The sequence below is a fragment of the Knufia obscura genome, assembly GCF_036327395.1.
Source record: "Knufia obscura strain CCFEE 5817 isolate CBS 148926 chromosome Unknown scaffold_7, whole genome shotgun sequence".
NCBI lineage: Eukaryota > Fungi > Ascomycota > Eurotiomycetes > Chaetothyriales > Trichomeriaceae > Knufia > Knufia obscura.
The window spans coordinates 751,049-778,334 of NW_027042693.1; the positions used below are offsets into that span (position 1 = coordinate 751,049).

Below are 27,286 nucleotides of genomic sequence, written 5' to 3' on the forward strand. Positions count from 1 at the left end.
GACTATTGAAGAGTGAAGTTAGGGACGATCTGCTCAAAATACAGATGTGATTTACGTAGTCTGCATTAGGGACTGTACAAAGCTGTACTATACACAAGTAACAATATCTAGTCACAACCAAAATAACCGACAACATACACATACCTAGACACACCTACCTCGCCCATCACATCACTCCGCCCCCAGAACCGCATATCCCACCCTCGGAAAATGCAACCGTATTCCATTCTCCAACTCAATCACGGTCCTCCGTTTCCCCAACCCGACAAGCACGCCATGCTGCTGCGCATTCTCCGGCGCACTATCATCACTAGTTTGCACATACACGCTCTGTCCTTTCCTTAATCCTGTCGGATCCCCTTCATCAACACCAATCTCCCTAGCCACATACTCACTCCCCAACAACGCCTTCTTCGCCGCTTCAGCATCCAAAGCCTCCGGCTCATTCTCCGGTGTGTGACTTGGGAACATGCCACACCACCTATGAACCTTTGGAAAATCCTTGGACGAGAATCCAGGTTCGTCGGTGCCATACTTGAGCGTCTCGAGCGCCCACTTCGGTACCCAGACGGCGTGGACGTCAGAAAGACCACATTTCGCACCGTTGATATATGGCTCTGGTTCGGTTGCGTCCCTCAAGAAGTCGTCCTCGATCACTTGGAAGAATGATCTCAGTTCGGCGATGGCGCTCGGTCGCAGCTCTTTGTAGTTGGGCTTGCCGAGGACGGCGAACACGTCACTTCTGTCCTTGATGATCTCCGGTGTCAGGAAACTCATGGGTAGACTCGCGAGCATGACCCAGAACATGCGGTATCCGAATGCGTCGTAGGCGTGGTCGTGTTTAGTTGTTGGCAGGGCCCTATCAGGAAGAATCTCTTCGATGGAATCGATGATGGCGCGGTTGTCGATGAAGACGTCTTTGCTTATGCTGATTAGGGGAATGCGGCGGTAGGTGATGCCTAGGTCTTGGAGGATAGGACGGGGGTAGACGAAGGGTTGAGGACAGGTTCGATAGTGGATGTTGGTGGCGTGGAGGAGGTTGCGGGCTTTTTGGGCATTGGGGGCGAATTGATAGTCCCAGGCTATGACTTGGGGTTGCTGGGTATGGCTGCCCATGGTTGGGTAATGCGCAGTGAGTAAGATGTCGCTTCGGTGGGATTGAATGGAATGGTCGTGTAAGATCGAGAGTGTCTGATATGACAGCTTGCTGTGCGAAGGCGTGGAAGTGATTGTGATTGTGTACTGGTGTAGAGGGTCCCCAGAATAGTGCTTTAAGCTGGCATTGACTTATATGAGTTGTCTCGAGAAATGCTCATAGACTGAGGATCAAACTTTGAAGGTCGGCTCGGAGCTGTTGATAGCTTCTAGGGTGTAGGGATTCATCTTGGCTTTATGTGTCTTTGGAGATCTCGAATAGATCTCTAGCGCCTCTTGAACGCGAGTAGCTCCGATGTGATCTGAAACGTGGATCGTGGTTGTAGCAAATGAGGTTGTACTGCTAGTCGATTTGACTTTATCGCCCCTCTTCAAATATGATGTTCGAGATTCGAGATGCGGAGATTCTGGAGTAGTGAGGTCCGAGAAAGGGTGTTCTTGGATTCTAGACTACGGGCCAAAAGGCAGTAGAAGCTAGAAGGGCGATCGTGCTCGCTTATATACTTGGAGTCCACGTCGGTCGACGTCAAGCTTGGAGGAAAAAGGTTCGCTGGTTGTGCTCTAATTCGAGGATGCCTGGTATGGCTTGCCTGATTGCAACGTATGTGAGGTAAGGTGAGAGCGGATGATTGGTCTGTAAAAAGTTAGTGGTTAGTCAGGCACGCCTTGGCTTTGTTCCACGTCAGAACTGAGCAAGGATATAGTACGTCCTTGCTGCTAGGCAGCGGTATTCTTCAATGTGGTTGTGATGTTGCCACTTGCATTGAGGCAGACCATGTAGCATGTCGAATATATCACAGAGGAAGTGCAAAGAGCGTTTCCCAGCAATGGTTCGTTCGGGTATACGAAGCCGGCATAGTCAGCAGAGCGTGGCACAGTAATGAACAGATTTGCCTGCATCTTGCTTGCAGTTTTGGATGAGCGTTCCCGTCTGACTTCGCTGCAAGGTACATGTAGTACGATCGCTCCAACACTGCAGTGGACGCACGTGTTGTTGTTCAAATATGTCAATTGGATGGGAAGACGATTTCTGATGTGACGAGGTGGCTGTTGCAGAGAGTTTCAGTGAAGGACAAGAGAAGTAGCAGGATCTCAAGAAACCTCACTGAAAGTGGCACAGTTCGTTCTTGCCGTTTCTGCTGAAACGCAGGAAACAGGAAGGTGCGTGAAGTCAAAGTGGAAGGAGCACGGGATTCCGAGGAAGAACGTCTTGCGAACAAAAACTGTTCCATTGATACTGAGGAAAGCGCTGAACTGGGTCAGGAGCGATCGTCGGGCGCAGGACTAGCACTCTTACTCCCACCAAACCGTCCAATACCACCAAAACTGCCCAGATCCCTCTTGAAGAACTTGCCAATATTCTTCAGGTTTTCGTTGAGCTTGGTGCCTGTCTCTCCATCTCCATCACCGTTGACGACGCCAGCAGGCGTAATGGTCAGGTTTGGCACGTTTATTGACGAAGGTGGAGGACTTTGTGCGCCATCTCGTGGTGAAGTGGCACCTCCTATTGCTGGTGTCGAAGAGGCAAAGCGGTCCATGAATGCAGAGCCGATGCCATCAGCGAATTTCATGTTGATGTTGCCAGGCAAGTTTGCAGTGCTGAGAGAGGCGGCAGCCGAATTGCCAAGTGCAGACAAGTTTTGCAATGCTGCAGCTCCACCACTTGGTGCATTCCCTGCGGATGTCGTGTTCGTGTTGATGCCAGCATTGAGAGGAGTGATCACTGGTGACTTCTCGACAAGACTACCTTGGTATCTCGGACTCAGCTTATGCATCTGGTAGAGCTCCATCAATTGTGACTGATCTCTGCCTTTTATGCCCTTCAGCTCAAGTACTTTCCTGAAATTGGTATCTGACAAATCAGCAATGTGAACAAGGTATGCTTGCACAAGGGCTTCTGGCGGTGATGGATTGATCTGAAGCGTCTTCAGAAGAGGTTCGATCTTTCCCATCGCAGCGTTGACCCGTTTCAGGAAGGCGGCTGGCGGAGGATTTCCGGGCAGTATCTGTGATAAAGTCTTTCTGATTTCATGACTGTCGAGCAGCATCTGCTCTGCACCGGCCTCAGATATTGGCTTGCACTGAGCGATGTTCGATAAGTATGTGCTCGATAATAATTCGACAAGGTTGTCTGCAAAAGCTCTCGCGTATTGCTGCTTGTGAAGTGATTGCATGATTGAGGAAGTGCGTTCTTTGATCCTGTTTTGCAGACTGGGAATGAACGAGCTATGATTCTCGCATACTTCGATCTTGCCAAAAGGAGTATTTCTCATCTCCCTCCAGCTTGGCTCTAGGTCAACTTCAACCCTGCGGACGAGTGCACGGACTGCAGCACTTGCGATGCCCATGAACGCGTCGGCTTGACTTTGAAGATCGACCTGGTCTCTGTATTGTTCGTCTATTCTGCTCTTTATCTTCTCTTCGAGCTGGTTTGAGGTGTTATAGCAATAGTCGGCGGTATTGAGCGTCATGAGGACATCCTCGACGGTAGGCACTCTGGAGGGGGTGTTACCCGACGGCTTCTCGGAAATGTAGAATAGCAGAATTTGTTGGGAGTACTGCTCCAGGTACCTGCCAAACACCTTGGACAGTTCTAGCAGAGGTTGTGCGGTCGACAACCTGGCACATTGATTCAAGGATAGCTGATAAAACTTGATCAGCTCGGTAGACGAGGGTATGACATGCTCGGGATTGAAGTCTTCGTCAGGTGGGCGGGTAGGACGTGATCGATATTCTGATATGAGCTTCGAAAGGTCTCTGTCCTGCTGGTCCACCCACAAGCCAAGGTAAGGCTCGAATGCTTCAGAGATGGACACGAGTTGACTCTGCTGCTCGGTTGAGGAGGTAGCGGTGTCGATTGAGGTACGTGAGGAACCGCCGAATTTTCTTTCCAGCCCATGCTCGAAATCCAAGGTCTGCTGCAGACATGATAAGAGTAATCTCACATCGAGTGTCTGGCCACCTCTTGTAGACCTAGCAAGGATGCCTTTGTAATCTTCTTTCGTACCTTCGGCGAACACATGGGCCAGGATCTTGCCAACCTCCCAATGCTGTGGGAAGATTGCGGCATGCTCCTCATCATATACTTTCATTGTCTTCCTGAACCAAGCATATCTGCGGTCGATATTGTCCAAGGAGCCAGCTTCTTGGTCGCCCTTGAAGATAGTCCTATATTGGCGTAGCTCTGTATTGCAGTACCAGGTGATGAGGCGTGAGCGAGCAGCGTCTCCCAGAGCATCCACCACCAAGCATGCCTCATGTAGCATTCCCTGCTTCTGGAGGACCTCCTCTTTCGCGAAAGTGATCTCGAAGTCCTCGCACACTTGCTCTAGGAGCTCCCGTTGCAGCTCTGAAACATTCCGGTTCAAGGCTGCAATCTGGTCAATGGCCCTGTATGACTTGAAATAGGCCATGAGCTGAAGGACAGCCTGCAGTAGCTGGGCGCATTCTCGGTATTGTTTGGTCTTGACCAGCGCTCGCAATTGTTCGTAGGCTGTGGTGAGCATCTGAAGTCGCTTGAGGGCTGTCATGGACAGGGTCAAATTCTTCTTAGTGTTGTCGAGCTGCTTGATGTCGGCTGTCATCTCTGTGATATTCCTTTCTGTCTGCAGTGCTCGCTCACGCACGCTGTCAATACGTGTGAAGAGCTCTGCCAACTCGGCCTTTGAAGCCTCCATTCGAGCAAGGCATTCTGCGTTTGCCTTGTCCTGTTCCTCCTCAAGGAGGTCGATCTCGTCGTCGAGGCCATTTTGATAGGAGGAGAGGACTGCGTGCGTCCGGCTAACAGACGATAGGGTTGAGGGGTGAGTGAAGATGTCGTTGAGGTGATCTATCGGGTCGTAGTCATCTGCTACGTGTCAATATCCGAGCAGTTGCTCTGTAGAACGGACTGACCAGCGTCCAGCAGATCCAGGTCTTCGCTCGATCCATTCACAGACATAGATGGGACTCGGCCAGAGACCAGATTACGCAGCTAGCAATATATGTGGCGCATCTCAGAAGGTAAGAGTCCAATTACTGACTACTAGTGCTTGGACTCTTCTTCGTACAAAGGCGATCCCACGTTCAAGCGTATTTGCTTCACATGCTTCACATGCTTCGGGATCTTCGTCGTTGTCGAGGAGTAGCCACGACCGGCAACGCTATAAGGCTGCCATGTTTTCGAGACGAGGCTGTGGGATATTTTGGCCGACATCTTGCGATCTCAAAAGTTCAAGAACCAAGTACTAGTGATACACATCGCTCGTGTTGCAACCTGCCATTAGGAAGGTGTTGAAACCCATTGCCCTAGGTGCAGAAAGGTTGCTGTTTTATCAGTTGGATGGCTACTTGAGTAAGTTATATCTTGTCCCTCCCCATTCACGAACTGCCACTTCATATGATGAATCTCCAAGAAACATTTTGCTTTAGGAAGAGCCGGAAAAGGATGCAGCGGAATACCTTATGAGCATCGTCATATGTTCAATAACAAGGACTGCTGTCGTCTATGCTTAGAACTGTTCTGCTGATATGGAAAACACTCTCTTCTCTTCGCAGCTTTTTACCTTGGAAGAGCACCACGCTAACCAGCATAATAATAGGACTTTGCATGATAAGGAGACGATATTCTCTGCAGTCAGCTCAGATGCCATGTATAGATGCCAAAAAGATCAATTCTATTCTGATGATACACACAGCTCTTCATCCCTGATGTAACTTCTTCAACCTCATGTTGCCCTCGTACAGTCCCCGATCTATGGCTGCAGCTACAGTCAAGGTACCTCCAATGACGGCGCAGATACCTGTCAAGAAATTCGAAAATGTTTTCGGCCTGGCTTCCCTGTTGATGACCTTCATGGGACTAATGTCATAGGAGAAGAAGACTCCTGGAATCCCACCATACGCGTGCAATCGTTCCTTGTGGCCTTCAGCAGCATCAGTGCCACCAGACAATGCTCTCTTGTGCGAGGTCACCGAGTACTGATGTGTCTCGATCGAGCCCTGGTCACCCATCGACTTCCCATGCCAGCCGAGTGGGATCAAATCGCTAACCGACGAATGCTCTTTCGATGATCGCTGCTCATCCCAACCAAGTGGCAGATATGAGGTCGAGACGACTTTCACGAAGTACATGTAGTTGAAGGCTGGCAGGTCAGTTGTCTCAAGGTGGCCATCCAAGGGATTCGAATGGTGATGGTCACTCCATTTGGATGCCGTGTCTGCGAGCTCTGGTCCAAACCGCAAGGAATGAATTTCGTGGGAAAAGGTATGGCCGCCTTCAATTGGAGATTTGAAGAAGTTTTCCAGATCATGGACGTGCATGTTTCCGTTGCTGAAACTTCTCCCTGGAGCAATATGGAAGTTTCCCACCACCTTGTTGACCCTGATGCTGCCGTCTATTCGGCATCCTTCCTTTCTCTGCTCGTCAAGCTTCTGACCATAGCCTTCTCTTTCACACTGTTCGACGCCTTCGCCTCTACCGAAAGCCCAACTATTGGTGGCATATGCCTCTCGAACTTCGTCGCAGGTATTGCAACAGCCAGCCTTGATCGCATTGGGTGGAGAGGGGGCGGAATAGCAGGATCCGCAGTAGTCTGGGTCGAGATGGGTGGCGGCCTCTTCGGTGTGTAGTTGTAGTGCTTGGGTATCGATCACCTTCGAGCCCTCCTGCCAATTCGACAACCTGACCTTGTTAACACCGTGTACCACGCCCGTCTGCTGTTCTCCAGACACATCCATAACATCTAGGGTCAACAGTTCGCATGGTATTCGAGGGAAAGTGACGTTGAGGTGTATCTCCATCTTCTCACCTGTCTCACTGTCAGCAAGGGAGGCTTAGGTACTTCAGCTTGTCAAACATACCTCTTCCCTTGTCCACGATTAGTTCTGGCTGAACCAGGATCTTCCTGTAGTCGCTCCATTCTCCCCAGACTAAGTACAGTATAACCAGTAAGGATGCGATCGTGACTATGCCTCCAGATGTTGTCCGTATCCTGGCATCCTCGACTGTCTTTGTGAATGCGTCCAGTCGCGTGAACCGAGACTTGGCAGGCATGATGGGCTGTCGGAAGGGGATCACACCCTAACAGTATATCGAATAGAGCTCAGGCCTGCCTGCGCTGGGTAGAAGGTATTGAGTCCATGTTCGGCTGAGATTCCTTTGTCTACCTTAGTACCATATCGAAATGCCACGGTATGGCCTAGGAATCTCGGTCCAGTTGACCTGCCTCAGGCAACAAGACCACTAGCGTGTCTGCCTGGAAAGTAGTGTCAGTCAGAGGCCAGGCAGCAACGTTTCGCTTTGACGTCTCTCGTCCGTCTTTGTCTTTTACTTGTACATTCACTCGATACATCTAACCTGGCCGGCCCGCTTGTATCTCGACTTCCGAACAACATTTCATTGTGCTATTTCCAGACCATCTTCGAACATCGAACTCAATCACCGGTATTGCGCTTCGACCACTCTTTGCGACAGCTCTTCGATCACTACCATTCAATCATTCAAACATACCAGAAAGGAAATCATCCCACGAAATCTGGTCACAATCATCTTGTGTCGGACAAGCAACCACCATGGCGCGGCGAATGGACACAGACACGACGACAATACTGTCAATCACAAACTGGACAGGTTCCAAAGCATCCAACAACCCAGATGGAGGTGTTTCATCACTGGAGGGCTGGCTTAGTAATAAAGCGAAACGACCAATACAGGCCTCACAACGCCAAGGCGACGTCCTCCAGATACAAATCCTGGCCAAGGACAAACGCAGCTTCTTACACTGCGACGGCTGGCGCTGGGCAGGCGTCGACATCAAAATCACCGAAGGCCAATTAGATTCAGTGCCTCCGTCTTCGAGAAACTCGTCAGTATCAATACCGTCAGGTCCGAGGGGAGGTGGTTTCGGCAGCGACTCACGCAACGGCAGCCTGAGTTCAAGGATAACCGGCGGGCCAACCAACTCCTTTAATAACCAAAATCGAAATCAGTCAAAAGAGCTGTTCGACAACGCACCTTCTGGGCCTCGAAACGGCAGCTTCTCACAAAACCGTCAGCCCAATGGTCAAGCATCCAACAATACCTTCGGCAGCCAGAACCGCATCACACCCCAGGAAGCGCCTACACCAGCACTATCCGCCACCCTCGAGCAAGTAATCCGCAACCGCTATGATCCCAACTCCAAACTGCTCGATCTCTCAGCGCTGGCAATGGACCCACTGATACAAGCGGCAGATTTGCAATCAGCGTCAGCCGAGAAAGTATTCGGAGCGCTCTTCATAACCCTGGAAAAGAGTGTCTTCGAAACACGCGAGAAGCGAGCCGAGATGATCGAGTCTGTATCATTCAAGAATAACTCGCTAAGCTCAGTGAAGGAGATAATAGGCGCTGGCACCACATTCTACAGCGTCAAGAACCTCGACCTCTCCGACAACAATTTCCAAAAGATCACAGATCTGACATGGTGGAAGAACCGCTTCCCAGGACTGGAACAAATAATACTGGCTGGAAATCCAGTCGACTCATCGCAGACGAGGGAAGACGTTAAGAAGTGGTATCGCAAACTGAAAACATACAACCTACAGCCACTTGATGCACCATTCGTGGGCACGTTGCAACCTCCACAGCCAGCAGCTATGCCACCAGTTCCAACATCCTCTCCAGCGCCTGGTGCAGGGCCTAATGGACAGTTACTTGATACGACGAATCACCCTGAATTCCCACAAGGCTCAACCTTCGGTCAACCAACCATAGGCAAGACAGAGGATCTCCTTATGATGGAGCAAATGGGCCTGAAATTCAGCTACGAGACAGGCCTGAAAATGCAGTGGGTGCAGGAGTGCCTGAAAGCAAACAATTGGGACTATGACAAAGCTATCAATGATCTCAAGTTGACCGTGCAGAACGGAAGTCTTCCGCAAGAGGCTTTTATCACGGTATGATTGGGATGGTCAGAGGAAAGCAACATTTAAGAGGACATTCATTGGAAGAACAGCGAAGCAAGAGCTAGCAGTAGAAGGATTCGGAGACATATTGAATTACAAAGATGAAAGAGCTGGGGTAAGATACACAACCACACCATGACGCACGAGAACGACTCAACTGAATCACGACCTCATGTACAATACTCTGATTTCGAACAAGCGAAAAACAAAAGCATTGACTGACATTTTAGCGAGCGTAGGAGCCGATTTGGATACAACAAGTTCAGATCTTGGTACGGAATCATAGCGACGGGGCCAACATGGCCAATGCATTGTGGAGGAGGGAACATAAATTCCAGTCATTCAAGGACAAGGGTCTCGAATTATCTCAAGCTCGATAGATTGAACAACATGACGTTCATTCAAGATTACTTATGTGTGCTTCGTCCCTTGCCTACTCACGTTCATTGCATGTCGTCCGCGCAGTCCCCCATAACCCTCCCAGCCATCATATCTTAAGTCATACCATCCTCATCCTCCCGATCGCGTTTTCTTGCATATCATTCCGTGTCCTCTTCCTGACTTCTACTCACCCATCTCCTCCTCCACATCGTCTCCAATACGCCTCCGTCATACCTAGTCAACCCATTCACACCGCCGCCGCCGCATGATCCTCATGCCCCATACTACTACAAATTGCACGTCACTGTCGCATCCTACTCCGCTTCCCACACCACATCGACACTCGATGCATGACAACTAGAAACACGACAAAGACAGCTAGTTACATCCGATTCCGCTCACGCAGCAACATCAACATTAATGTTCCACATATCCTCGTCAGAATCTCTCGCATAGAACTCCTACCAAAACATAGTCGACTGCCAGATAGCAAAGCATCATAAACCCCGCTATACAGCAGTATCGTGAAGTGAGGCATAGATGAATGCTCATGTACGTATGTGGTCGGATTCAGTCTCCGATCCCAGTGCTCACAAGTGGCGGGCGGCAGGAAGGAATCTCAAAAGTTGAAACTTATAGCAGCCACCATTGCGTCCTGCCCGATAGTATCCCAAGAAGCTTATTAACCAAAAATAAACATTGTTATTGTTTTCCCATAGTACATAAGACCTAACAACTTCAGATTCCCGCCAACGCCGCGCTAAATACTTAAGGTATTTTGTTCAAGTTTTCGTAATACATTATCCTCATCACCCACACCCCTCTACGCTCCTCCCCTCTTAACACTCTTCCTCTTCCCATACCACACAAGACTACTCCTACTCCCAGCGCTCAACACGAACCCAGGCAGAATAGGCGGTAACTCATCGTCTTCAACGATACTCGGGCCCGGACTCCCCATGCTATCCCCATCACCGGTATCCTTCTCCTTCCTCGACGCCGTTGCTTCCTCCTCTGCCTCCACCGTGCTCGTCCGCTCATGAACAGCCGGAAAACTCTTCGACCTCGGTCTCACCGGGCTCACCAGCATAGCCGGAACCACATCAATACTCGGCATGACGCGCCCCTGCCTCGGGCTCACAGGCCTCAAATCAGACGCACTTCGTAACCTCGACAATGCCCTAGGCGTAATCGGCATATTCGCCAGTGGACTCGCGGTGACCATCGTGCCGCTCGTCATTATCGTGGGTGGATGGTGCGGACTATCAGGGCGGAAGAGCGGGTGGATGAGATCTGTCATTGAGGTTGAGGTTGATAGTTGTAGTTGGGGTTCCTCCAATTGTTCGGAGATCGAGGGGCGGTGCTGGGACTTTGAGGTTGGACGGGAGAAGTTTGGTGGGCTCGAGGAGGATATCGGATACGAGTCGAATGGATTTGTTTTCTGGACGGCGGCGGGTGTAGGCGTGCAGAGGGCGCGTTGGCGGAGCGTTGGGGAGAAGGGGAGCGACGGGGATGGTGATGGTTCATCGTCTGGAGAGTTTGCTCTTGAGCCGGGGATGGGTTCTAGGCCGCCTCCAGCGTTGAATCGCATCATGGTTGGAGACGAATTGAGAACCGAGTGACGTGTTTCCGAGTCGACGTGGGAGGCGTCGTAGCGGTCGAATGCGTTCCCCAGAGCTGTTGCTTCGCCTGCTGGGAAGGGTGGGAGTTCTAGCGAAGAGCGGGCTGAACTTCGTGCGAATTTGCTGCGGAAGGAGGAGGCGACTTTTGTGGTTGAGGATTGTAGAGAGGGTGTTCTGTATGATTTTGGTGTTTGTGGGCGTGATGCTAGTGTTGTTCCTTTGGAACAGAAGGATGGTCTGGTGCCGTGGGATAGTTCGCTGTTTGGTGGTAATGTGATGCCGAAGCGTGTGGCGTGTCCTTTGCGTATCGTCTTATCGAGCATTTTTTGGGTATGTATTGCTAGGAGCATGAAGAAAGTGCCGTGGAAGACGATTGTGACTGCCCATATTACTAGTCCTGCTATTCGGAGTCCTGCTTGTGCGTCTGAGAGGTCGTTTTGTCTGACGATCAACCAGACCAGGGCTGCACCTGCTACGGCAAGGGCAACAGCATTGAAGCCAGCTCCGGTGCCTGGTTCTAGCCAGGCAAGTTGGTGTGAGACGGATCTTCGTCTCCTTGTGAAAATGAGGGCGAGATATGCTACGCAGCCAAGTGCGATGATCTGTAGTGAGAAGGCTACGAAGAGGAGTGCCCTCAATGGTGCGAGATGTTCCACATCAGGGATATCAGCTGCCAGGGCCACATCCACGACCGAGCTTCCAATTGTCGAAATAGCAGTAGCACTTGCTGCAATCCATACAGCAAGCTCGTCTCTCATGTCTGGCAGTCTGCTTCTATACAGTGCTAGGTCGACCGCGAGATTCTTAGTGGGGTTAGGATTATCCTCCGAGGAGCTGTCAGGTCAATCGCTATCAAGATGCTGGACATAAATGGAGTTGGACACGAGTGTGAATAAAACGAATGGACGTTGCAGAAGAAGCAACAGGTACGACGTGTTGAAGGAGAGTTGGTGCTCAGCCAGCTGTATGAGATAGTAGTGATGTTGTTGTCGAGGCGCGTCTTCCAAAAGATGAATTCGAGGTACCTGCAGAAAGCCGAGTCCTGTCGACAAAGCGCGTTCCTGGTCGTACTCCAATCTTCGCGGAGTTGAAGTTTGTATTATGGATATATCCTCCGAAGCAATTCGTAATCAGCGCTTTCAAGCCTCACCCGTTGCGCTTATGCCGTCGACGCTGGGATCGTTGCTTCAAAAGCGAGCAGAGTTCGTGCCGGCTTGCGATTCATTTTCCTGGCCAGAAGCCACAAGTTGTGGAGTCGAATCTGATATGCATGGATTATTGATGCAGCGACTTACCAAGCCACAGACCTATGACCACGTCTGTCGTGGGGAAGGATATCAAAGATGATTCACATTTGCTCATGGGCTTGATGTTAGTATTTGAGCTTCGGAGAATATTTCAACGGTCGGGATTGTAATTCATCGACTTCTGATGCGGAAATGAGGAATAGAATGCAGCTTAACTTGAGGCAATGGCTTCACATCCAACCGTTTCACTTGCCTTCGTTCATCCTCACCGATAGGCGCGTCATACGTATGGCAAGAGATTCTGCAGCAACATGTCCAGGTGCTGGGGAGGACGAAGGTGGCACTAGCGTGTCAAGATCGTGGATATTGACAGGGTTATCTGGCGAAGAAAGTTTCGGCGAGCAGGCTCAAGTTCCCTAAATTGCATCAATTGACACAGCATGGCATCTCACAGCAGGTTATGGAAGTTAAGGCAGTCGAATGCGAGATGGCTGTTGTGAAGATGCTTGTTGTTGTTAGGAGTGGAATAGCAATCTCGCTTCGTGGATACACCAGGCAGTTGGAGAGAAGATTGAAAATAAGGTTTGATTGCGCAAACAAAAGCAGCGCCGGTCAACAAGGCCTCCGAAGCCAAGACTCAGCCGAGTGCAGCCTTAAAATGCGGATTTCCTTGGCCAGAATCGATTTTCCGAGCACCGTGAGCTTTCTACTCGTAAGCTTTCCGCTCGTGGGCTTCGACACATCCTCGTTTCCAGCAAGCCGGACCTTGCAAGCGGCCGGCATATTGAGGTCCGTCTCCACGCGATGAGATTCGATTATGCTCTCTGGTTCAAAGGCTGTTTCACGTTCATCTCCCATAGTCGAGGCATGACGGTCCTATGCTCGTGCTCCTTGGTGTCAAGGCTTTGCATCTGCATGCAATATTTCTTGTCGCACAGCAAGGATGAGGGATACGCACGTTACCCCTCTGCAGGCCACCGTAGCTGCGCCGAACGGTGCATCAGGCCAAGCTATGTCAGCGACCTCGTTGATAGATCGGGGTCGGTGTTCTTGGTGTGTAGCACAACATTGACAAATATCGTCATGCTGTGTTCAGCAGCCTGGCGTCTTCCTCGTTCGATAAGACAAAGGGGCCAATAGAATTCGCATGCAGCAGATCGATCTCCCATGCTAAAAGACAGTGGCCCGCAAAAGTATTCGGTGGAGGTTCCAGAAACGCCCGAAGTCGTACAGATGCTTCCAAATGATACGGAACGACAACAACTCGTGATTTTGACAAGCTGTATAGGCCTCTTGTCAGCTGAACTGACTCCTGTCTTCGATGGCGGATGGCGATAGCGCAGTTCGCCGTCTGCGGTTGTTTCTCGGATAAGCAAGCGTAGTAGAAGCGTTTTTCTGTTCAAAACCCTCGTGCTTCCCACGAAGCAGTTCGCCGTCGAGCAATCGCAATCCGGCTAGCTGCGTATCAACGATACGGAACTGCTCGTCGCGGTGTGTTCGGCTGTCTTGAGCCGCCTCGGTTCGCTGTATCTCATCTAGCTAGCCCAGAAGTTCGGAACTGTGTCGGATTCTTCTCTCTGCACAGTTCTTGAATGGAGGGTACGCAAATCCTCGAGCAGCCGTGCTCATCCACTCATCTTGACATCTTCGTCTGCTCTATCGAGACCCTGCACGCCTTTCTGCAGATCCTCTCTCATCGCATCGTTCTCTACAGCCTGGGCTGCGCCCTCAACATCCTCAACCATCTTCTCAAGCTGCTCAACCAATCTCTGCATCTCAGCTTTCTGCTCTTCGATCTTGCCCATCATGTCTTTATTGCCCTGTTGTACGCCGTCGAGCTTGCCTTGTAGTTCCCTCTCTGCTTTCACCAGTGTAGGCGTCAGATGCGCTGCATAAAGCTCTTGCGCTGAGAGTAAATGCATAGGCCTCTGCTCTCCTGCTAACGAAGTCGCGCCATTAGTCGTGTGAATATCTCGTCCTTGCGCCTCTCCCTGTTGTGCCTTGCGCACCTTCGCATCCTCGATGAGTTGCTCCCATGCTCCTAGGCTACGTTCTACATCCCTCTCCTGAGAGATCTTTTCAAAGTCCTTGATGCATTCTTCTTCAAGTCTCGTATTGAGCTGTTTCCAGACTCCCTCAAGTGCGCGTGGGCAGTATGTGGCTGGTGTTGGGAAGCAGGATGCGAAATTCGGGTATGAATTGGTACTGAGGGTTGCACGCAGCGCTGAGGTGTAGACTTTGCGCAAAGCTGCGAATCGGTGGGATGGTATGGCTGCTGGGTCGACTATAGGCGCTGACGGCGGTGGTGAGGGTGAGGCCGATGCTCGAGTCGTCGCCATGGTCGAGTCGTCAAGGACTGAACGTGGGCGGATCTGGACGTAGTGAGTTGCGACAGGTGCCCCAGTTGCGATATCGTTACTTTTCGCTTCGGAACATATCAATGCCAACAGCGTTGCTGTCTAGACGTCTCATATTTGCATCGCGACTAGTAAACACAAAATCTGGACCGGAATCTGAGTTGTTGGTTGAAATGTAAACATTACGGAAGTGGCTGCATCGACGCGTTAGGCGCGTCCAGCCCCTCGATCACCGAGGTCAGTGCTCGAAAGGAGACATGGAACTACATGTTCCTTTCTATAGCGCTTCAACTCCGGATGCAACAGCTCTACAAAAACCCTCTGCCAAAAACGCAAAAAGATATTCGTGTATACACGATGACCAACTACGATGATTATCAGTACAAGCTCGGCGTAAGAATGTCAGGAATGAGCTTACCGCAGGGATCGAACCTGCAATCTCTTGATTCGTAGTCACTGAGATTGGAGTCAGAAGGGTCCTTTCGAGAGAAAATGAGTCGAACGTACAGCGCCTTGCCATTGGGCCAGTTGGCCGAATCGAATGTGCGACATTTTCGGAGCATTATTTCGTTTACAACATATAGTTAAGAATTGTCGAACGAGCGTTCCACGGCTGTGGTTCTCATCCCACGTCGCCGGAACCAGAGACCGTCCTGCAGAGTCTGCATGGCCCGGTGAGGCCGGCTCCAGCTAAAGAACGCCGAACCCTGCCCGGAACGTTGGAGAAAAGCGAGTCATGTGAAAACGGTCAATCACTGCGGATGAACAGCCATGAGCGTGCGATGCATGACACTGACATGAATGTTAGTTCAATGTACCTTTTGGTATGTATATCAGTGATTCAGGAACATTACACCAATAGAGCATATGAAATGAGGATGACGGGTCACCCCAGTGCATCATACGGAAAGAATCGAATTATATTCATGAAAGGGCAGATCCTAGCGTCCCAGGTCGAGAGCATGTCCAATTATCATGTGATTCTGCGATCAGAATCAGCAACACGTCTGCCAAATTATTGAGCACCACAAACACGCCTCCCCAGATGTCTTGACCTCCTTCCTCTAGTACTGCTTCTGCCCCTTCGGCAACAACACCCTCCTCCCACCCTTCGGCCCAGCCCCCTGCCCCGCATTAACCATTGCATTCTGTCTCGCCGCCACAGCCGCCTGCGCCGACCGACTATTCGCATCCGGCGCCGCATCAACAAATGTATTCGCTATCTTCCCCGTCCCAAGCCCATTCGGTGCATTCGGTGCAGCACCAGGCCTCAATACGGATTGTCCAGGCAAATTCGCAGGAGGATGACTAGGACTCCTGAATCGCTCTGATTTTGGCGTCTGTACATTCGTGAATGTGATTTCCCCGGGTGCGCGGCGGGGACCACCGAGGCGTGGTTTCGGTGGGCCTTGAGTGCTGGTGCTGATTGAGAAGCGGTGTTGTGGTTGGTCTGTTGGGGTGGTTGATTCGATGGGTGATTGAGGTGGTCTTTCGGTTCGTGGCGGGTGCTGGACTGGTGGGGAGAAGGCAGGGCGTGGCTGATATGGTCCAGGAGGCGGATAATGTCCGAGATGTGGCAGTGGTGGCCCATATTGTGCTAGAATTGGCCCTGGATGGAACAGTCCTGGTGGCGGCGGCTGCGGTGGTGGTGGCCCTTGCGTTGGCATAGTGGGTGTCTGGCCAGTAGTTGGCGTTGCGGGTGGAGATGTATGTGGCAGGGACCGCCTTGATGTGATCAGTGGTGTCAAGGCTGGTGACCGCGAAGCCACGGCGGACGGTGGCGCTGGTGGTGGAGGCGGCGGAGGCGGCGGCGGCAATCGATTTGCTGGAGCAGGAGGTACCTGCTGCGGATGCAGAAGATGGTGATGTTGTTGTGAAGCCATTGAAGGTGGTGGCATACGTGACGGAGCAGGTGCAAGGGCTGCGAAAGGTGTAGATGTATTCGACGAAGACTGACTCTGTGGCTCATCGTCTCTTGACAGATGCTTCGCAGGCACGGAGAGTGACTTGTTCCTTCGTGAGATTGATTTCCGAGGAGTCGAAATTTGTGACTGCGCTGTTGATGTCGGTGGTACTGCTTCTGATACGTTTGGAGGAGGTACTCGTTCAAGATGATGGTGAGGGAAATCCTGAAGATCTCTAGGTGCGATAGGCATGAAGACGTAAGCCTTGCTTGCATGTGCTCGTGATATGTACTCTGCACAGTCGGCCAGGCGCGACAGGGCGAACTGAGGATTTTCGCTGGGATAAAGAGGACGAGGAATGAGGTAACCTGGTGGCCTCTTGAGCTCGTCTTCTGCGACAGATACAAGACTGTTGAACCTGGCTTTCCTCTCCTCTTCAGCTTGCCTTTGAGCATTCTGTTCAGCCACAGACTGCACGATGGGACCCACAATGTCGTCTTCGATGATGTCTCGCTGTGCCTGATCGTCGTAGCTTGCCAAGTGCTCTTTGAATGACTTCTCGTCGTTAACGCGGGAAGAGTTGTACCCCCTAGGTCCAGTATCGGGCTCCGGCAGCTCATGATATCTTGGAAAGTAACACTCAATATCGGAGCCATTATCAGTTTTGGTCTCGTCCCCTGCCGCCCTATGCGCTTTGTGGAAGATGATCAGGTCACCCTGTGCACCTTTGGCGTGCTCCTCCTTAGCGGCCGTCACACGCTTGTGCCACTGGCTGTTTATTACTTCTTCCTGTGCTTTTCTCCATTCATCCGCAAGAGCAATCTGCATCTCGTACTCCGTGTGAATGACATCCTGTGTGTCTTGTTCCTTCCGCTGGAGTTGCTCGATGATTTCTTCATATTCTGCTATCTTGGTGTGCACTTTCGGTTTCTTGAGTAACCTTGTAAGGTCTTTTGACGCCATCACCTCAAGAGCTTGCTTCTGTTGAGCCACGACTGTCGCGTAGAACCTTCTCAGCTCTGCTTGACGGGCTCGAATATGTGCGAGCAGTTTCTTGTCTTCTTGTGACATTGCTATTTTGTTGGGCGGCTCAGGGGAGTCTCGATCACGACCACCTCCTCCGCCACCTCCGGTTCGGCCTTTGTTAGCCTTTGAGCTTTTACCATGGTTCTTACCAGCCTTGCCAAGATTGGAAGCTTTGTTGTTTTTCGTAGATGGAGATGGGGCCTCAGAGTCCTGGTTACTCCCTGGCTGGCCTGTATTCGAGGAGGCGGTTTTCGTGATACCGTCAGCATGATAGTATGTTGGGTTCCGTCGATCAAAGCCAGGATACCGCTCATCGCATTTCCACCCTTCATGGTCCAGCCCAGCGTGTGGAGCTGTGACGGTTGGAGACCGACGTACATACTTTTCAATTTGATCTTGCTTGTACTGTGATTGGTAGGGACGATCTTGTGACTTCGCCAGGAATGCATTTGCGATATCCAATTCCAACTGCTCGTCGTCCTTCACTCTAGGGTACTTCGGTGCGTGTTTCGCCCCATGGTCAAACAGCAATGGCTCAGACCTGCTGTTGGATTCTACTATAGCGACTTGTACCTCGCTAGTGTTGCTTGAGCTGCGTAGGCCTTTTTGACTGCGTCTTGACAAAGAAGCCAACAGATCTGATCCTTGCGGATTGATATTATCGTCGGCAAGGCTGGATGACGAGAGACCCTTCCGCTGGAGTGTCTCTGGTGACGGCACTGCTGTTGACGAGCCAGACTGATCGGTCTCTGGAGACAGCGTGATCTTTCGTCGTTTTGTAGGAGGACTGGTAGACCTGCGGCCATCATCACGGTCGAAGCGATTCGTAGCTTTTCTATCACGCTTTGATCGGCGCACTGGGCTTCCAGCTCTCGTAGCCCCGACCTGCTCAAAAGGTCGTGTTTCGATATGGTTCAAGAGACCTTTGGGCGTAGAGCCGATTGTCGATGGTAGCGAAGACAATGTTGATGAGTCTGTTGAGCACTGTACTGACTGAGCATCAGAATTTTGAGGCTTGGAACCTTCCCTTTGTGATGGTGTGGCAGGTACTTGGTATGAATTGTCGGCGAGGTCGTCATATGCTTCTATGAGCTGCTCGGGCATCTTTACTGCATAGGCATGCAGGTGCTGAGACAGGCCAACAGCCTCGATAGCTGTGCTACTAGCAGTGACAATTGTTAGTCAAGAAAGCTTAGACAAGAGTATGAATACAATGTAGCCTTTGCACGAATGGCTGTGACAATGTGATACGAACTAGCGTCACAATCAACCAAAAGATGTTGCAAGTACTTACAGCTGATGGGGTTTGAAGGAAGGATGCGCCTTTTGCTCCAATAAACGTCTTCTTCGTTGTCTGCGTACGATGTGGGAAGGATTCTTAGCCGCAATGCGACGTGTCGAACTGCTCAAAGGACGGGGTGGAAGTTGAATTGTGGAAGGTGATATGCATTGCAAAATGGTGTACCAGTATCGCAAATCTTCCGAAGCATGACTCTGTGCCTTAGTTTTGGCTTGTGCCGGTCTGCTCGTTCGACTTGGTCGCTGGTAGCGTAGCCATTGTTGTCCTAAGGGGAGGCTGCCGTAAGAGAAAGGCCCACACCCTGATTGGCTACCATGACGGACGCCCTCGAGCTCACCCGATGCCGAAGATCGCATGCTAGGTTGAGCTCCCATAGCTTTTGATTGATGAAGACCAGAATACAGCGAGCGTCAATTGAAGGTTTACTATTCATGCTTGAGAGCAGAGAGCATTGCTGCCAAGCACATTGCTGGCTGAGAAGAACTTTCCGTCCACGACTGCAGTGCCAATCATTTTACAGCCGGCGCGGCCCTAAGAGCTAGTCTAGATTCAGGCACGCCTTGAACACCATCCGGCTGACAGAGCGGTCATCAGGTCATGACCACTTCAACAGGACGAATACATGCATAAAGTGTTGGCGTATTATTTGAGAGCACATAAGGTTCGTCCATACCATTGCATGTTGAACACCGCGAGTGACGCCAGGAACAGATATAACCTCTCTAAGGAGAGAAGGACGACGATTGCCTGTTTGAGGTTGTGGATACCTTGCACGTAAGAGCATTGTTGATTGGCCGGACGCACTGGTGCGCATGGTCACTCGAGCTCGGTTCACAGTAAGCATGCGTTCTTGAATCAACACCCGGCGGTAGTGATATTCTAGCTATCTGGTTGTATTTGGAGTGATGTTCTCGTCTATTCGGACTTGACGAGAAAGTACCTAGGATCGAAACACTTATAGTACCATCTTGTTTTCCTCGGTCGTCGTAACATCATTTCGCAGACCAAGGATTTGTTCAGTAATGACGCACCCATCGTGATCTTCAAAGGACATACACCCATAGATGAGTGAACCGTGAGGTAGGAACTCGAAACTGCTTCCTTTGTCACCTTTTGCGTGGGAATCCGGTATGGGAAAGCATTCGCCAAATTTGGCTGCTTTCTGCAGGGTCCGCCGAGGTTTCGCTCGTTGGACCATCTGATTTCCCATCCGGGTGGTGCGTCCTCGATTGAGGCCAAGACAGCTGAGGGGTCTAGACAGAGGAGGAGTTTGAGTTACATGGCTGTGGGGCTCGTTTGTTTTGTTTTTGTTCTGTGAATCTAGAGCTGCAGCAACGTAGCAGTACCGGAGGCTTATCTGCTCAAAATCTGTTTGAACTGGTAGTCTAGTTGATTAAGAAGAGCTGTCGAGAAGACAGAATCCTCTCAGCTGTATGCTTGTGTCATACAGGGACCACTATCCGCCCCCAATTGCGTCGATGAGGTGATCAGATCCTCTGCTCAACAATGCTTACTGCCGACGTAGAGAAGTTTGACGACTTCGGGCAAAACTTCTTCAGCAGCAAGACTGGCTCGAAAGGAGTTCTTGCCATCTGTCAGACTGTCATGATCTGGAAAGAAATCAGTTTCTTTGCGGACGCCTCCCATATTTAGGATTCCAATTGGCATTTTTTGGTCGAAAGCCTTCTTCACCAATCTCCAAGCAGAGTATGTAGCCAAGCTACTGCCAACGACTACCAGTCCACCAGCTTCGTCAATGGCAGCCTCGGCTTGGCTCTTGATGGCGGCCGGTATACTCTCACCGAACATGATGACATTCGGCTTGAGGATACCCGAGTCAGATTTCTCCGACCATGCGCCGTCGGCATCGACCTCGACCCTGCCTTTACTTCCATCCTTCAATATGGGTGGACGGCGAAGGCATGCAGGGCATGCAGGATACCTGAAAGTGTGATAGGGAGCGCCTGGCACATCCGCATCACCATCAGGGTTCGTCCTGTAGCCTTTCTTCCTTCGTACTTCGGGATCTTCAGTATCAAGAGCGCCTGTTTCTAGCAACTCCTTCAGGAAAGTGTCCCAAGCTGGGTTCAAATCCGACAGTTTTTGCTGGAATTCATCTCTGGGCATAAGCCTTCTACAACTTAGGCAGACCAGACTGCGCAAGAAGCCATGGAGCTCGACAACGGGTAGACTTGGGTGAGCTCGATTGTGGAAAGAGTCGACGTTTTGGGTGATGACTGAGCTCAGCAAGCCAGTTTTAGTGAGGTCTCTAACGGCGTAGTGGGCTGCATTTGGACGTGATTTGTGCAAACTGGTCCAGCCCAAGAAGGATCTTGCCCAATATCTCTTTCGGGCTTCGTGGGATGACACGAATTCGTGAAAATAGATGGGGCGGTAGGTCTTATTCCTGGTGTATGTCCCGTTCTTGCCACGATAGTCTGCAAGTCCTGATGCTACCGAGATCCCAGCACCAGTAAGCAGCACGGTCTTATTCTTGCGATCGTCGACATGGTCGGAAGTTCGACGAGCTGTAAGAAATTCGGCGATTGCATTAGCTGCGCCTGTGAGCGTCTTTGCAGTCTCGGGGATAATCAAAGGTGGTGGAAGTGGCCCTGTATAGGGTATTCGCATAAGAGGCTTGCTCATTAACAAGTGAACATGGCATACTCCTGTACGCGTAGTCTTTCTTCAGAATTGGCGACGGTCCTGTAGAATACCTTGACGATCGCATCTAAACCGTGGCGCCGACGATGTCATCGATCTTGATCTTCGGCTTCAGGCTTGAGCTTATTTAGTAGCGACCCACTGCATTTCCGGGCCTCTAAGGCTTGTTCCTGCAGCGGACAAGCAGCCTGCGCCGCGGGAACTAATTTTCGTATCGATTCAGCTATCTTGTAACGCGAGTTCCTGCTGGCCGTTTGGTAAGATGAGAGCCGCGGATCCTGCCCAACAAACAATCATACGTCAACTTATGTGGCATTGGTAGTAGAGCTGACATGCTGTCGCATAGCAGGCATCTCACCAATGCGCGCCTAAGTCTGGCCAGGTGTCAACGAGCAGAGGTCCGTGGCTTAACCTTGACTGTCCTTTCTAAGCACCGCATGCACCACGATCTTCCTTCGATATTATCCCGCCAGTCTAGACACTTTCTACAGCATACACCGGGGCCCAACACTCCTTGCAGACCTAGCCTAAGATACTGTCTTCCCTCGGTCTCGACCATGACTACGACCAAGCAGACACGTGAGCACGCTGGCCACTCCCATAGCCATCACCACCACGACAACACCTTCCTCACTTCTACCAACAAGAATGACGCTGGCGTCAGGATTACAAGAATTGGTCTATTTGTGAACTTGGCTATGGCGGTGGGAAAAGGTATAGGAGGTTGGGTCTTCAATTCGCAGGCTTTAATAGCAGATGCATTTCATGCCTTGACAGATCTGGTATCGGATTTCATGACTCTGGCAACGATATCCTGGTCGCTAAAACCGCCTACTGAGCGGTTTCCAAATGGCTATGGAAAGATCGAAAGTCTAGGGGCTCTTGGTGTCAGTGGAATACTACTCTTTGGAGGCGCCGGTATGGCTATGAACGGCCTGGATCTGCTCTATCTGCAGTTCTTCGTAAACCATGCCCATGATCTTGCAGCTCACGGAGACCACGCCCATGGTCTATTCGGCTTCGGTCACAGCCATAGTCACAGTACCGACCTGCCAAACATTAATGCAGCATGGCTTGCAGCAGGCTCCATTGCTGTAAAAGAGTGGCTCTATAGAGCGAGTGAGTGCATCATCCCCTTCATGCAATATTGAAGCCTAACAGTCTGCCAGCAATGAAGATAGCCAAGGAGAGAAAATCCTCCGTCCTTGCCTCGAACGCCGTCCATCATCGAATCGACTCCTTAACGAGTATCGTGGCTCTATTGACCATAGGAGGCGCCCACGTCATATCAGATGCTTCATGGCTGGATCCTGTCGGTGGTTTGTTGATCTCGGCAATGGTCATAAGAGCTGGATGGCAAAATACTATGTCAGCACTCCTCGAGTTGGGCGACGTGACTGTGGACAAGGACATTAAGCAGTCCGTCAGGAGGGCCGCCACGAAAGCGCTCACCGGCGATGCTGAAAAAGGATTGTCAGGTGTCACGCTCGGCAACCAAGTGGAGATCAGGGACATCCAAGGTATCAAATCAGGCCAAAACTACCTTATCGACATTGACCTAGCTGTTCCCTCAACCTTTACCATGGCAGAAACTGCCCCGATCGAGCAAGCGGTTCGAGAACGAGCAGGTGCTAAGGTTCGTGGTGTACGCAAAGTTCGTGTCAAGTTTACTATCATCGATGGAAGCCAAGACTTTGCTAGCGAGTTCATTCCAGCAGATGTTAGCCCTCGAAGCAGCCCCGAACCAGAAAATGAGCATGATCACGAACATAGTCATCACAATCATACCAACGGCCACTCTCGCGCGCCCAATGGCAGAAAGGACAAATGATTAATTATTGCATCCACCTCATCTGCGAGCTTTCGAGAATTGGCAGTATTGCCGATGCGACTGATATGATATCCGCACGACTCCGTGTAAGGAAGTTACTCAGCACGCTTTCAAGTTCGGATTCCATCACCGGCCGCTGTGATTTCAGGCTGATATCATAAGTGGAGAAGAGTTTATTCTGAACGTTGGCAGAACCCTTACTTCTCCACCTTGCTGAATGACTTCAGATATGCAACAGTTGCAGAATTGAAAAGCCCGGTCACTTCAATAGTCAGAATCTGTCGCTTGGACAAACTTGTTCAGCACTAATCCCTGAACTATTTCCAGGCACAGCAGGAGGCTCACCTCAAATCCGTGCGCCCTCGTGATTGAATGCTCTTTGCAATATGTCTGGCCCCGTGTACTTAGGTTTCGACCTGTCAACACAGCAGTTGAAAGGGCTAGCTGTGGCGTCCGACCTCAAGTCAGTCGCACAGGCAATATTTGACTTCGACAAAGATGCCAAAGGTTTTGATATCAACAAAGGTGTCCTCACGAATGAGGCTGAGAAGGAAGTTTTCGCCCCAGTTGCCATGTGGTTGCAGGCGCTGGATACAGTCTTGACAAGGCTCAAGGAGAATGGGTTGGATCTCAGTCGCGTTAAAGGCATCTGTGGCTCAGGAATGCAGCACGGCAGTGTATTCTGGAATGCTAATGCCGAGCCACTACTTTCGACGTTGGACCCAGGAAAGTCCCTGGAAACCCAGTTGGAAGGTGCATTCGCTCATCCATTCAGTCCGAACTGGCAAGACGCAAGCACGCAAAAAGAATGCGACGAATTTGACCAAATTCTGGGCAATCCAGCACAGCTAGCAAACGTAACAGGCAGCAAAGCACATCATAGATTTACCGGACCACAAATTCTGAGGTTCCAGCGAAAGTATCCTGAGAAATACGAAAAGACTGTGAGGATCAATCTCGTGTCATCCTGGCTCGCTACGATGTTCCTCGGCAAATTTGCTCCCTTCGATATCTCAGATGTTTGCGGCATGAATTTGTGGGATGTAAGCAAGGGTACCTGGTGCGAGAAGACTCTGGAGCTCACATCAGGCACATTTGGTGTGGAAGCACTCAAGCAAAAGCTTGGAAGTGTGCCAGAAGACGGAGGCGCCCGCTTCGGGAACATCTCTGACTACTATGTCAAGCGCTTTGGCTTCTCTCCTGACTGTCAGGTCATAGCCTCAACGGGTGACAACCCATCGACCATACTTGCACTACCTCTCCGACCTAACGACGCAATGGTCTCTCTAGGCACAAGCTCGACCTTTTTGATGTCGACACCGGAATATCGTCCCGACCCAGCCGTCCACTTCTTCAATCACCCAACCACTGCAGGCCTTTACATGTTCATGCTCTGCTACAAAAATGGCGGTCTTGCTCGCGAACAGATTCGAGATCTGATCAATGAAGCTCTACATCCATCTGATGTTAATTCCACATCATGGTCCGATTTTGACAAGTACCTGCTCGAAACGAAGCCACTTGCACAAGAAGACGACGACAAGCCGACCCAGCTGGGCATCTACTTTCCCCGACCAGAGATAGTACCAAATCTACCTGCTGGCCAATGGCACTTCCAATATGACCCTGCAGGCGATATGCTCACACAAACATCAAAAACACCCCACTACCCCTACGAAGACGCAAGAATCATTGTCGAGTCGCAGCTTCTATCTATGCGTCTGCGCTCTCGTGGTGTGGTCAAATCTCCTGGCAACTACTTGCCACCACAGCCAAGAAGAATCTACCTTGTGGGCGGCGGTTCGCGCAACAAAGCTATTGCTCAAGTCGCAGGAGAAGTTCTTGGAGGTAGCGAAGGTGTCTACAAGCTAGATCTTGGTGAAAACGCATGTGCTTTGGGTGCTGCCTACAAAGCTGTTTGGGCGGTAGAACGATCACAAGGGCAATCGTTTGAAGAATTGATTGGAGGCAGGTGGACCGAAGCAGACTTCATTGAGAAGGTCGCGGATGGTTATCGGGCTGATAAGTACGAGAAGTATGGAAGGGCGCTGAAAGGGTTCGAGCAGATGGAGAAGGTACTGCTTGCGCAGCACCAGGACCAGAAATAGCCAAACCAAGATGCATCAATCCATTGCTGTTTGTGCGAGGCCATTACGACCTATTGAGTTCGACCATTCTCAAGTCTAATGTAAATGCATACTTGTGCATGTCGTCCTTCCGATAAATGCCACTGACATTAGACCCCGGTAGCTCGTCGCGATTCGTGCCTTTATCGAGATTCGATTGAATATCGCTCAAGTTCAGGTGGCAGTCGCGAGCTTGCCAACCCCGCGATTTTTATGCGGATGTTCCTTTACTACAATTGTTTCTTGTCGACATTTTCATCAATGTTCTTCAATCCTACTGCTGTTCGAACAATCGAATAATGCCACATCTTGCGCCTGGGAACATGCCTCTCCCGGTGCATTGATGCACTCGCTTCTACTGATTGCCGCCCACCATGAGCCGAGCGGCGTGTCGCTCTCTTGTGCCTTCACGGACTCGAATCGAATCGGAGCAATTTGCTTCACAGTCAAGCTACGGCCAGCCGCATTCGAACTAGATCGCCTACCAATACGAGTCGTGGTAGCGTGGGACAGACGATGTTTGTGAAATGCTCCTGTGCTTTGAGTGTCGTACCGGACACAGTAACCAGTTTGACAGCACAGAGCGGCCTTCTCCTGACCGTCATGCAAACATCAACCTCGATCGAGTCGCTGCGAACCGTTCCCTGATTTCTCTGCTAACGTGAATGGTAGCGATCGAAGCGCCACCCGATTCGTTGCGTGCGTACGCCCCAGCATCGCTTGAAATGCACAGTTACCAGCACCATGGCCTCTTTGGGGTGCTACTACTCTGCTGGTGGTCTCAGCTTCATGGTCATTGTGCTCATCCTGTTGGTCCGTCTGAAGCACGACGTGTGTTGCGTTCATCCAGAAGAGTGGTCTGTTGCTAGATCAACAATTCTTCCGCACTGACACTGCATAAGGCTACTGACTAGGGGTATATCGTCAGAGCATATACGGGGACAGAGCTATAACCGCAATCGTCGAGCACGGGCAACACCTCTCTCAAAAGTCACAGACGAGAACACTCGGCTTTGCCACGGCCTCCCTCAAAGCTCGACTATCACGGGCGCAAATACGATGACCCCCTGACCTAGACAGCCAACCCGAGCCAGATCGTATGACCAACGATCCTCACAAGAGCGTCAGAACAATACATTTAAACTCAGAGTGGTTATCCCGCCGTTGATGGCCCTCTCTGACAGGCTAAACATGGCTCCTCTTTGCTTCATTCCTGGAGAAGGACACGCTGTCAACGAGGGCAAGACGAAAGAATGCGCGACCTCAGACGACACTACCAGTTGCCGACGACCACCTACAAGATCGTTCTTCATCCCGGCACGGTCAACGTTGACAGACTTCAAGCAGCGACTTGGCACGAGGTAGCTCGAGTATGTACCTTCAGTAGTGCAATGAGCACGACCTTTTTTGACGTAATGCACTCTATCGCCCTCAACGATCGCGGGATGTTGTGACAGATGTCACGACATAAAATTCTCCGGATTGGGGATTTGAGCACCAAGACGTTGATTGCTGCTCTCTCGGGTTGTGTCATCTCAAGACCTCGTGAAATGCGCATGGTGGATGTTGTGCCACGAGAGCTTCATGCATAGTACGTAAACGTGCTGTCGCGCCATATCGGACCCACCAAGTATACCAGGAACAGCTGCTGCGTCTGTCAATCCGATTTTCTGGAATCCAAGTTCCGGGATGCACCGAAGCATCAGGTGGAGGCGCGATCGACGTCAACACCCTGCCGACGACGTCGAGG

The 27,286-nt window shown here is 50.9% G+C and overlaps 9 protein-coding genes across 9 annotated transcripts; 3 read left to right on the forward strand and 6 right to left on the reverse strand.

Annotated features, from left to right (window-relative positions):
• Window positions 1-171: 171 nt before the first annotated feature.
• PMZ80_006473 (uncharacterized protein) lies at window positions 172-1,116 on the reverse strand (the record flags this gene model as incomplete). Its single annotated transcript, XM_064874886.1, has 1 exon — window positions 172-1,116. The coding sequence occupies one exon, from the start codon at window positions 1,114-1,116 to the stop codon at window positions 172-174; it is 945 nt and encodes a 314-aa protein (XP_064729286.1).
• Window positions 1,117-2,414: 1,298 nt separating this feature from the next.
• Window positions 2,415-5,095, reverse strand: VPS53 (Vacuolar protein sorting-associated protein 53; the record flags this gene model as incomplete). The annotated part of the gene is made up of 2 exons (XM_064874887.1): window positions 2,415-5,002; window positions 5,050-5,095. 2 exons carry the CDS (start codon window positions 5,093-5,095, stop codon window positions 2,415-2,417), a joined length of 2,634 nt encoding a protein of 877 aa, XP_064729287.1.
• A 740-nt stretch (window positions 5,096-5,835) lies between these two features.
• Window positions 5,836-7,189, reverse strand: ERV46 (ER-derived vesicles protein erv46; the record flags this gene model as incomplete). Its single annotated transcript, XM_064874888.1, has 2 exons — window positions 5,836-6,944; window positions 6,997-7,189. 2 exons carry the CDS (start codon window positions 7,187-7,189, stop codon window positions 5,836-5,838), a joined length of 1,302 nt encoding a protein of 433 aa, XP_064729288.1.
• Window positions 7,190-7,719: 530 nt separating this feature from the next.
• MEX67 (nuclear mRNA export, poly(A)+RNA binding protein) lies at window positions 7,720-9,075 on the forward strand (the record flags this gene model as incomplete). Its single annotated transcript, XM_064874889.1, has 1 exon — window positions 7,720-9,075. One exon carries the CDS (start codon window positions 7,720-7,722, stop codon window positions 9,073-9,075), a length of 1,356 nt encoding a protein of 451 aa, XP_064729289.1.
• Window positions 9,076-10,282: 1,207 nt separating this feature from the next.
• Window positions 10,283-11,839, reverse strand: PMZ80_006477 (uncharacterized protein; the record flags this gene model as incomplete). The annotated part of the gene is made up of 1 exon (XM_064874890.1): window positions 10,283-11,839. One exon carries the CDS (start codon window positions 11,837-11,839, stop codon window positions 10,283-10,285), a length of 1,557 nt encoding a protein of 518 aa, XP_064729290.1.
• A 2,114-nt stretch (window positions 11,840-13,953) lies between these two features.
• PMZ80_006478 (uncharacterized protein) lies at window positions 13,954-14,667 on the reverse strand (the record flags this gene model as incomplete). Its single annotated transcript, XM_064874891.1, has 1 exon — window positions 13,954-14,667. One exon carries the CDS (start codon window positions 14,665-14,667, stop codon window positions 13,954-13,956), a length of 714 nt encoding a protein of 237 aa, XP_064729291.1.
• A 1,082-nt stretch (window positions 14,668-15,749) lies between these two features.
• PMZ80_006479 (uncharacterized protein) lies at window positions 15,750-21,561 on the reverse strand (the record flags this gene model as incomplete). The annotated part of the gene is made up of 2 exons (XM_064874892.1): window positions 15,750-18,769; window positions 20,430-21,561. The coding sequence occupies 2 exons, from the start codon at window positions 21,559-21,561 to the stop codon at window positions 15,750-15,752; spliced, it is 4,152 nt and encodes a 1,383-aa protein (XP_064729292.1).
• Window positions 21,562-22,277: 716 nt separating this feature from the next.
• Window positions 22,278-23,410, forward strand: MMT2 (mitochondrial metal transporter; the record flags this gene model as incomplete). The annotated part of the gene is made up of 2 exons (XM_064874893.1): window positions 22,278-22,698; window positions 22,749-23,410. 2 exons carry the CDS (start codon window positions 22,278-22,280, stop codon window positions 23,408-23,410), a joined length of 1,083 nt encoding a protein of 360 aa, XP_064729293.1.
• A 386-nt stretch (window positions 23,411-23,796) lies between these two features.
• PMZ80_006481 (uncharacterized protein) lies at window positions 23,797-25,518 on the forward strand (the record flags this gene model as incomplete). The annotated part of the gene is made up of 1 exon (XM_064874894.1): window positions 23,797-25,518. One exon carries the CDS (start codon window positions 23,797-23,799, stop codon window positions 25,516-25,518), a length of 1,722 nt encoding a protein of 573 aa, XP_064729294.1.
• Between the last annotated feature and the right edge of the window lie 1,768 nt (window positions 25,519-27,286).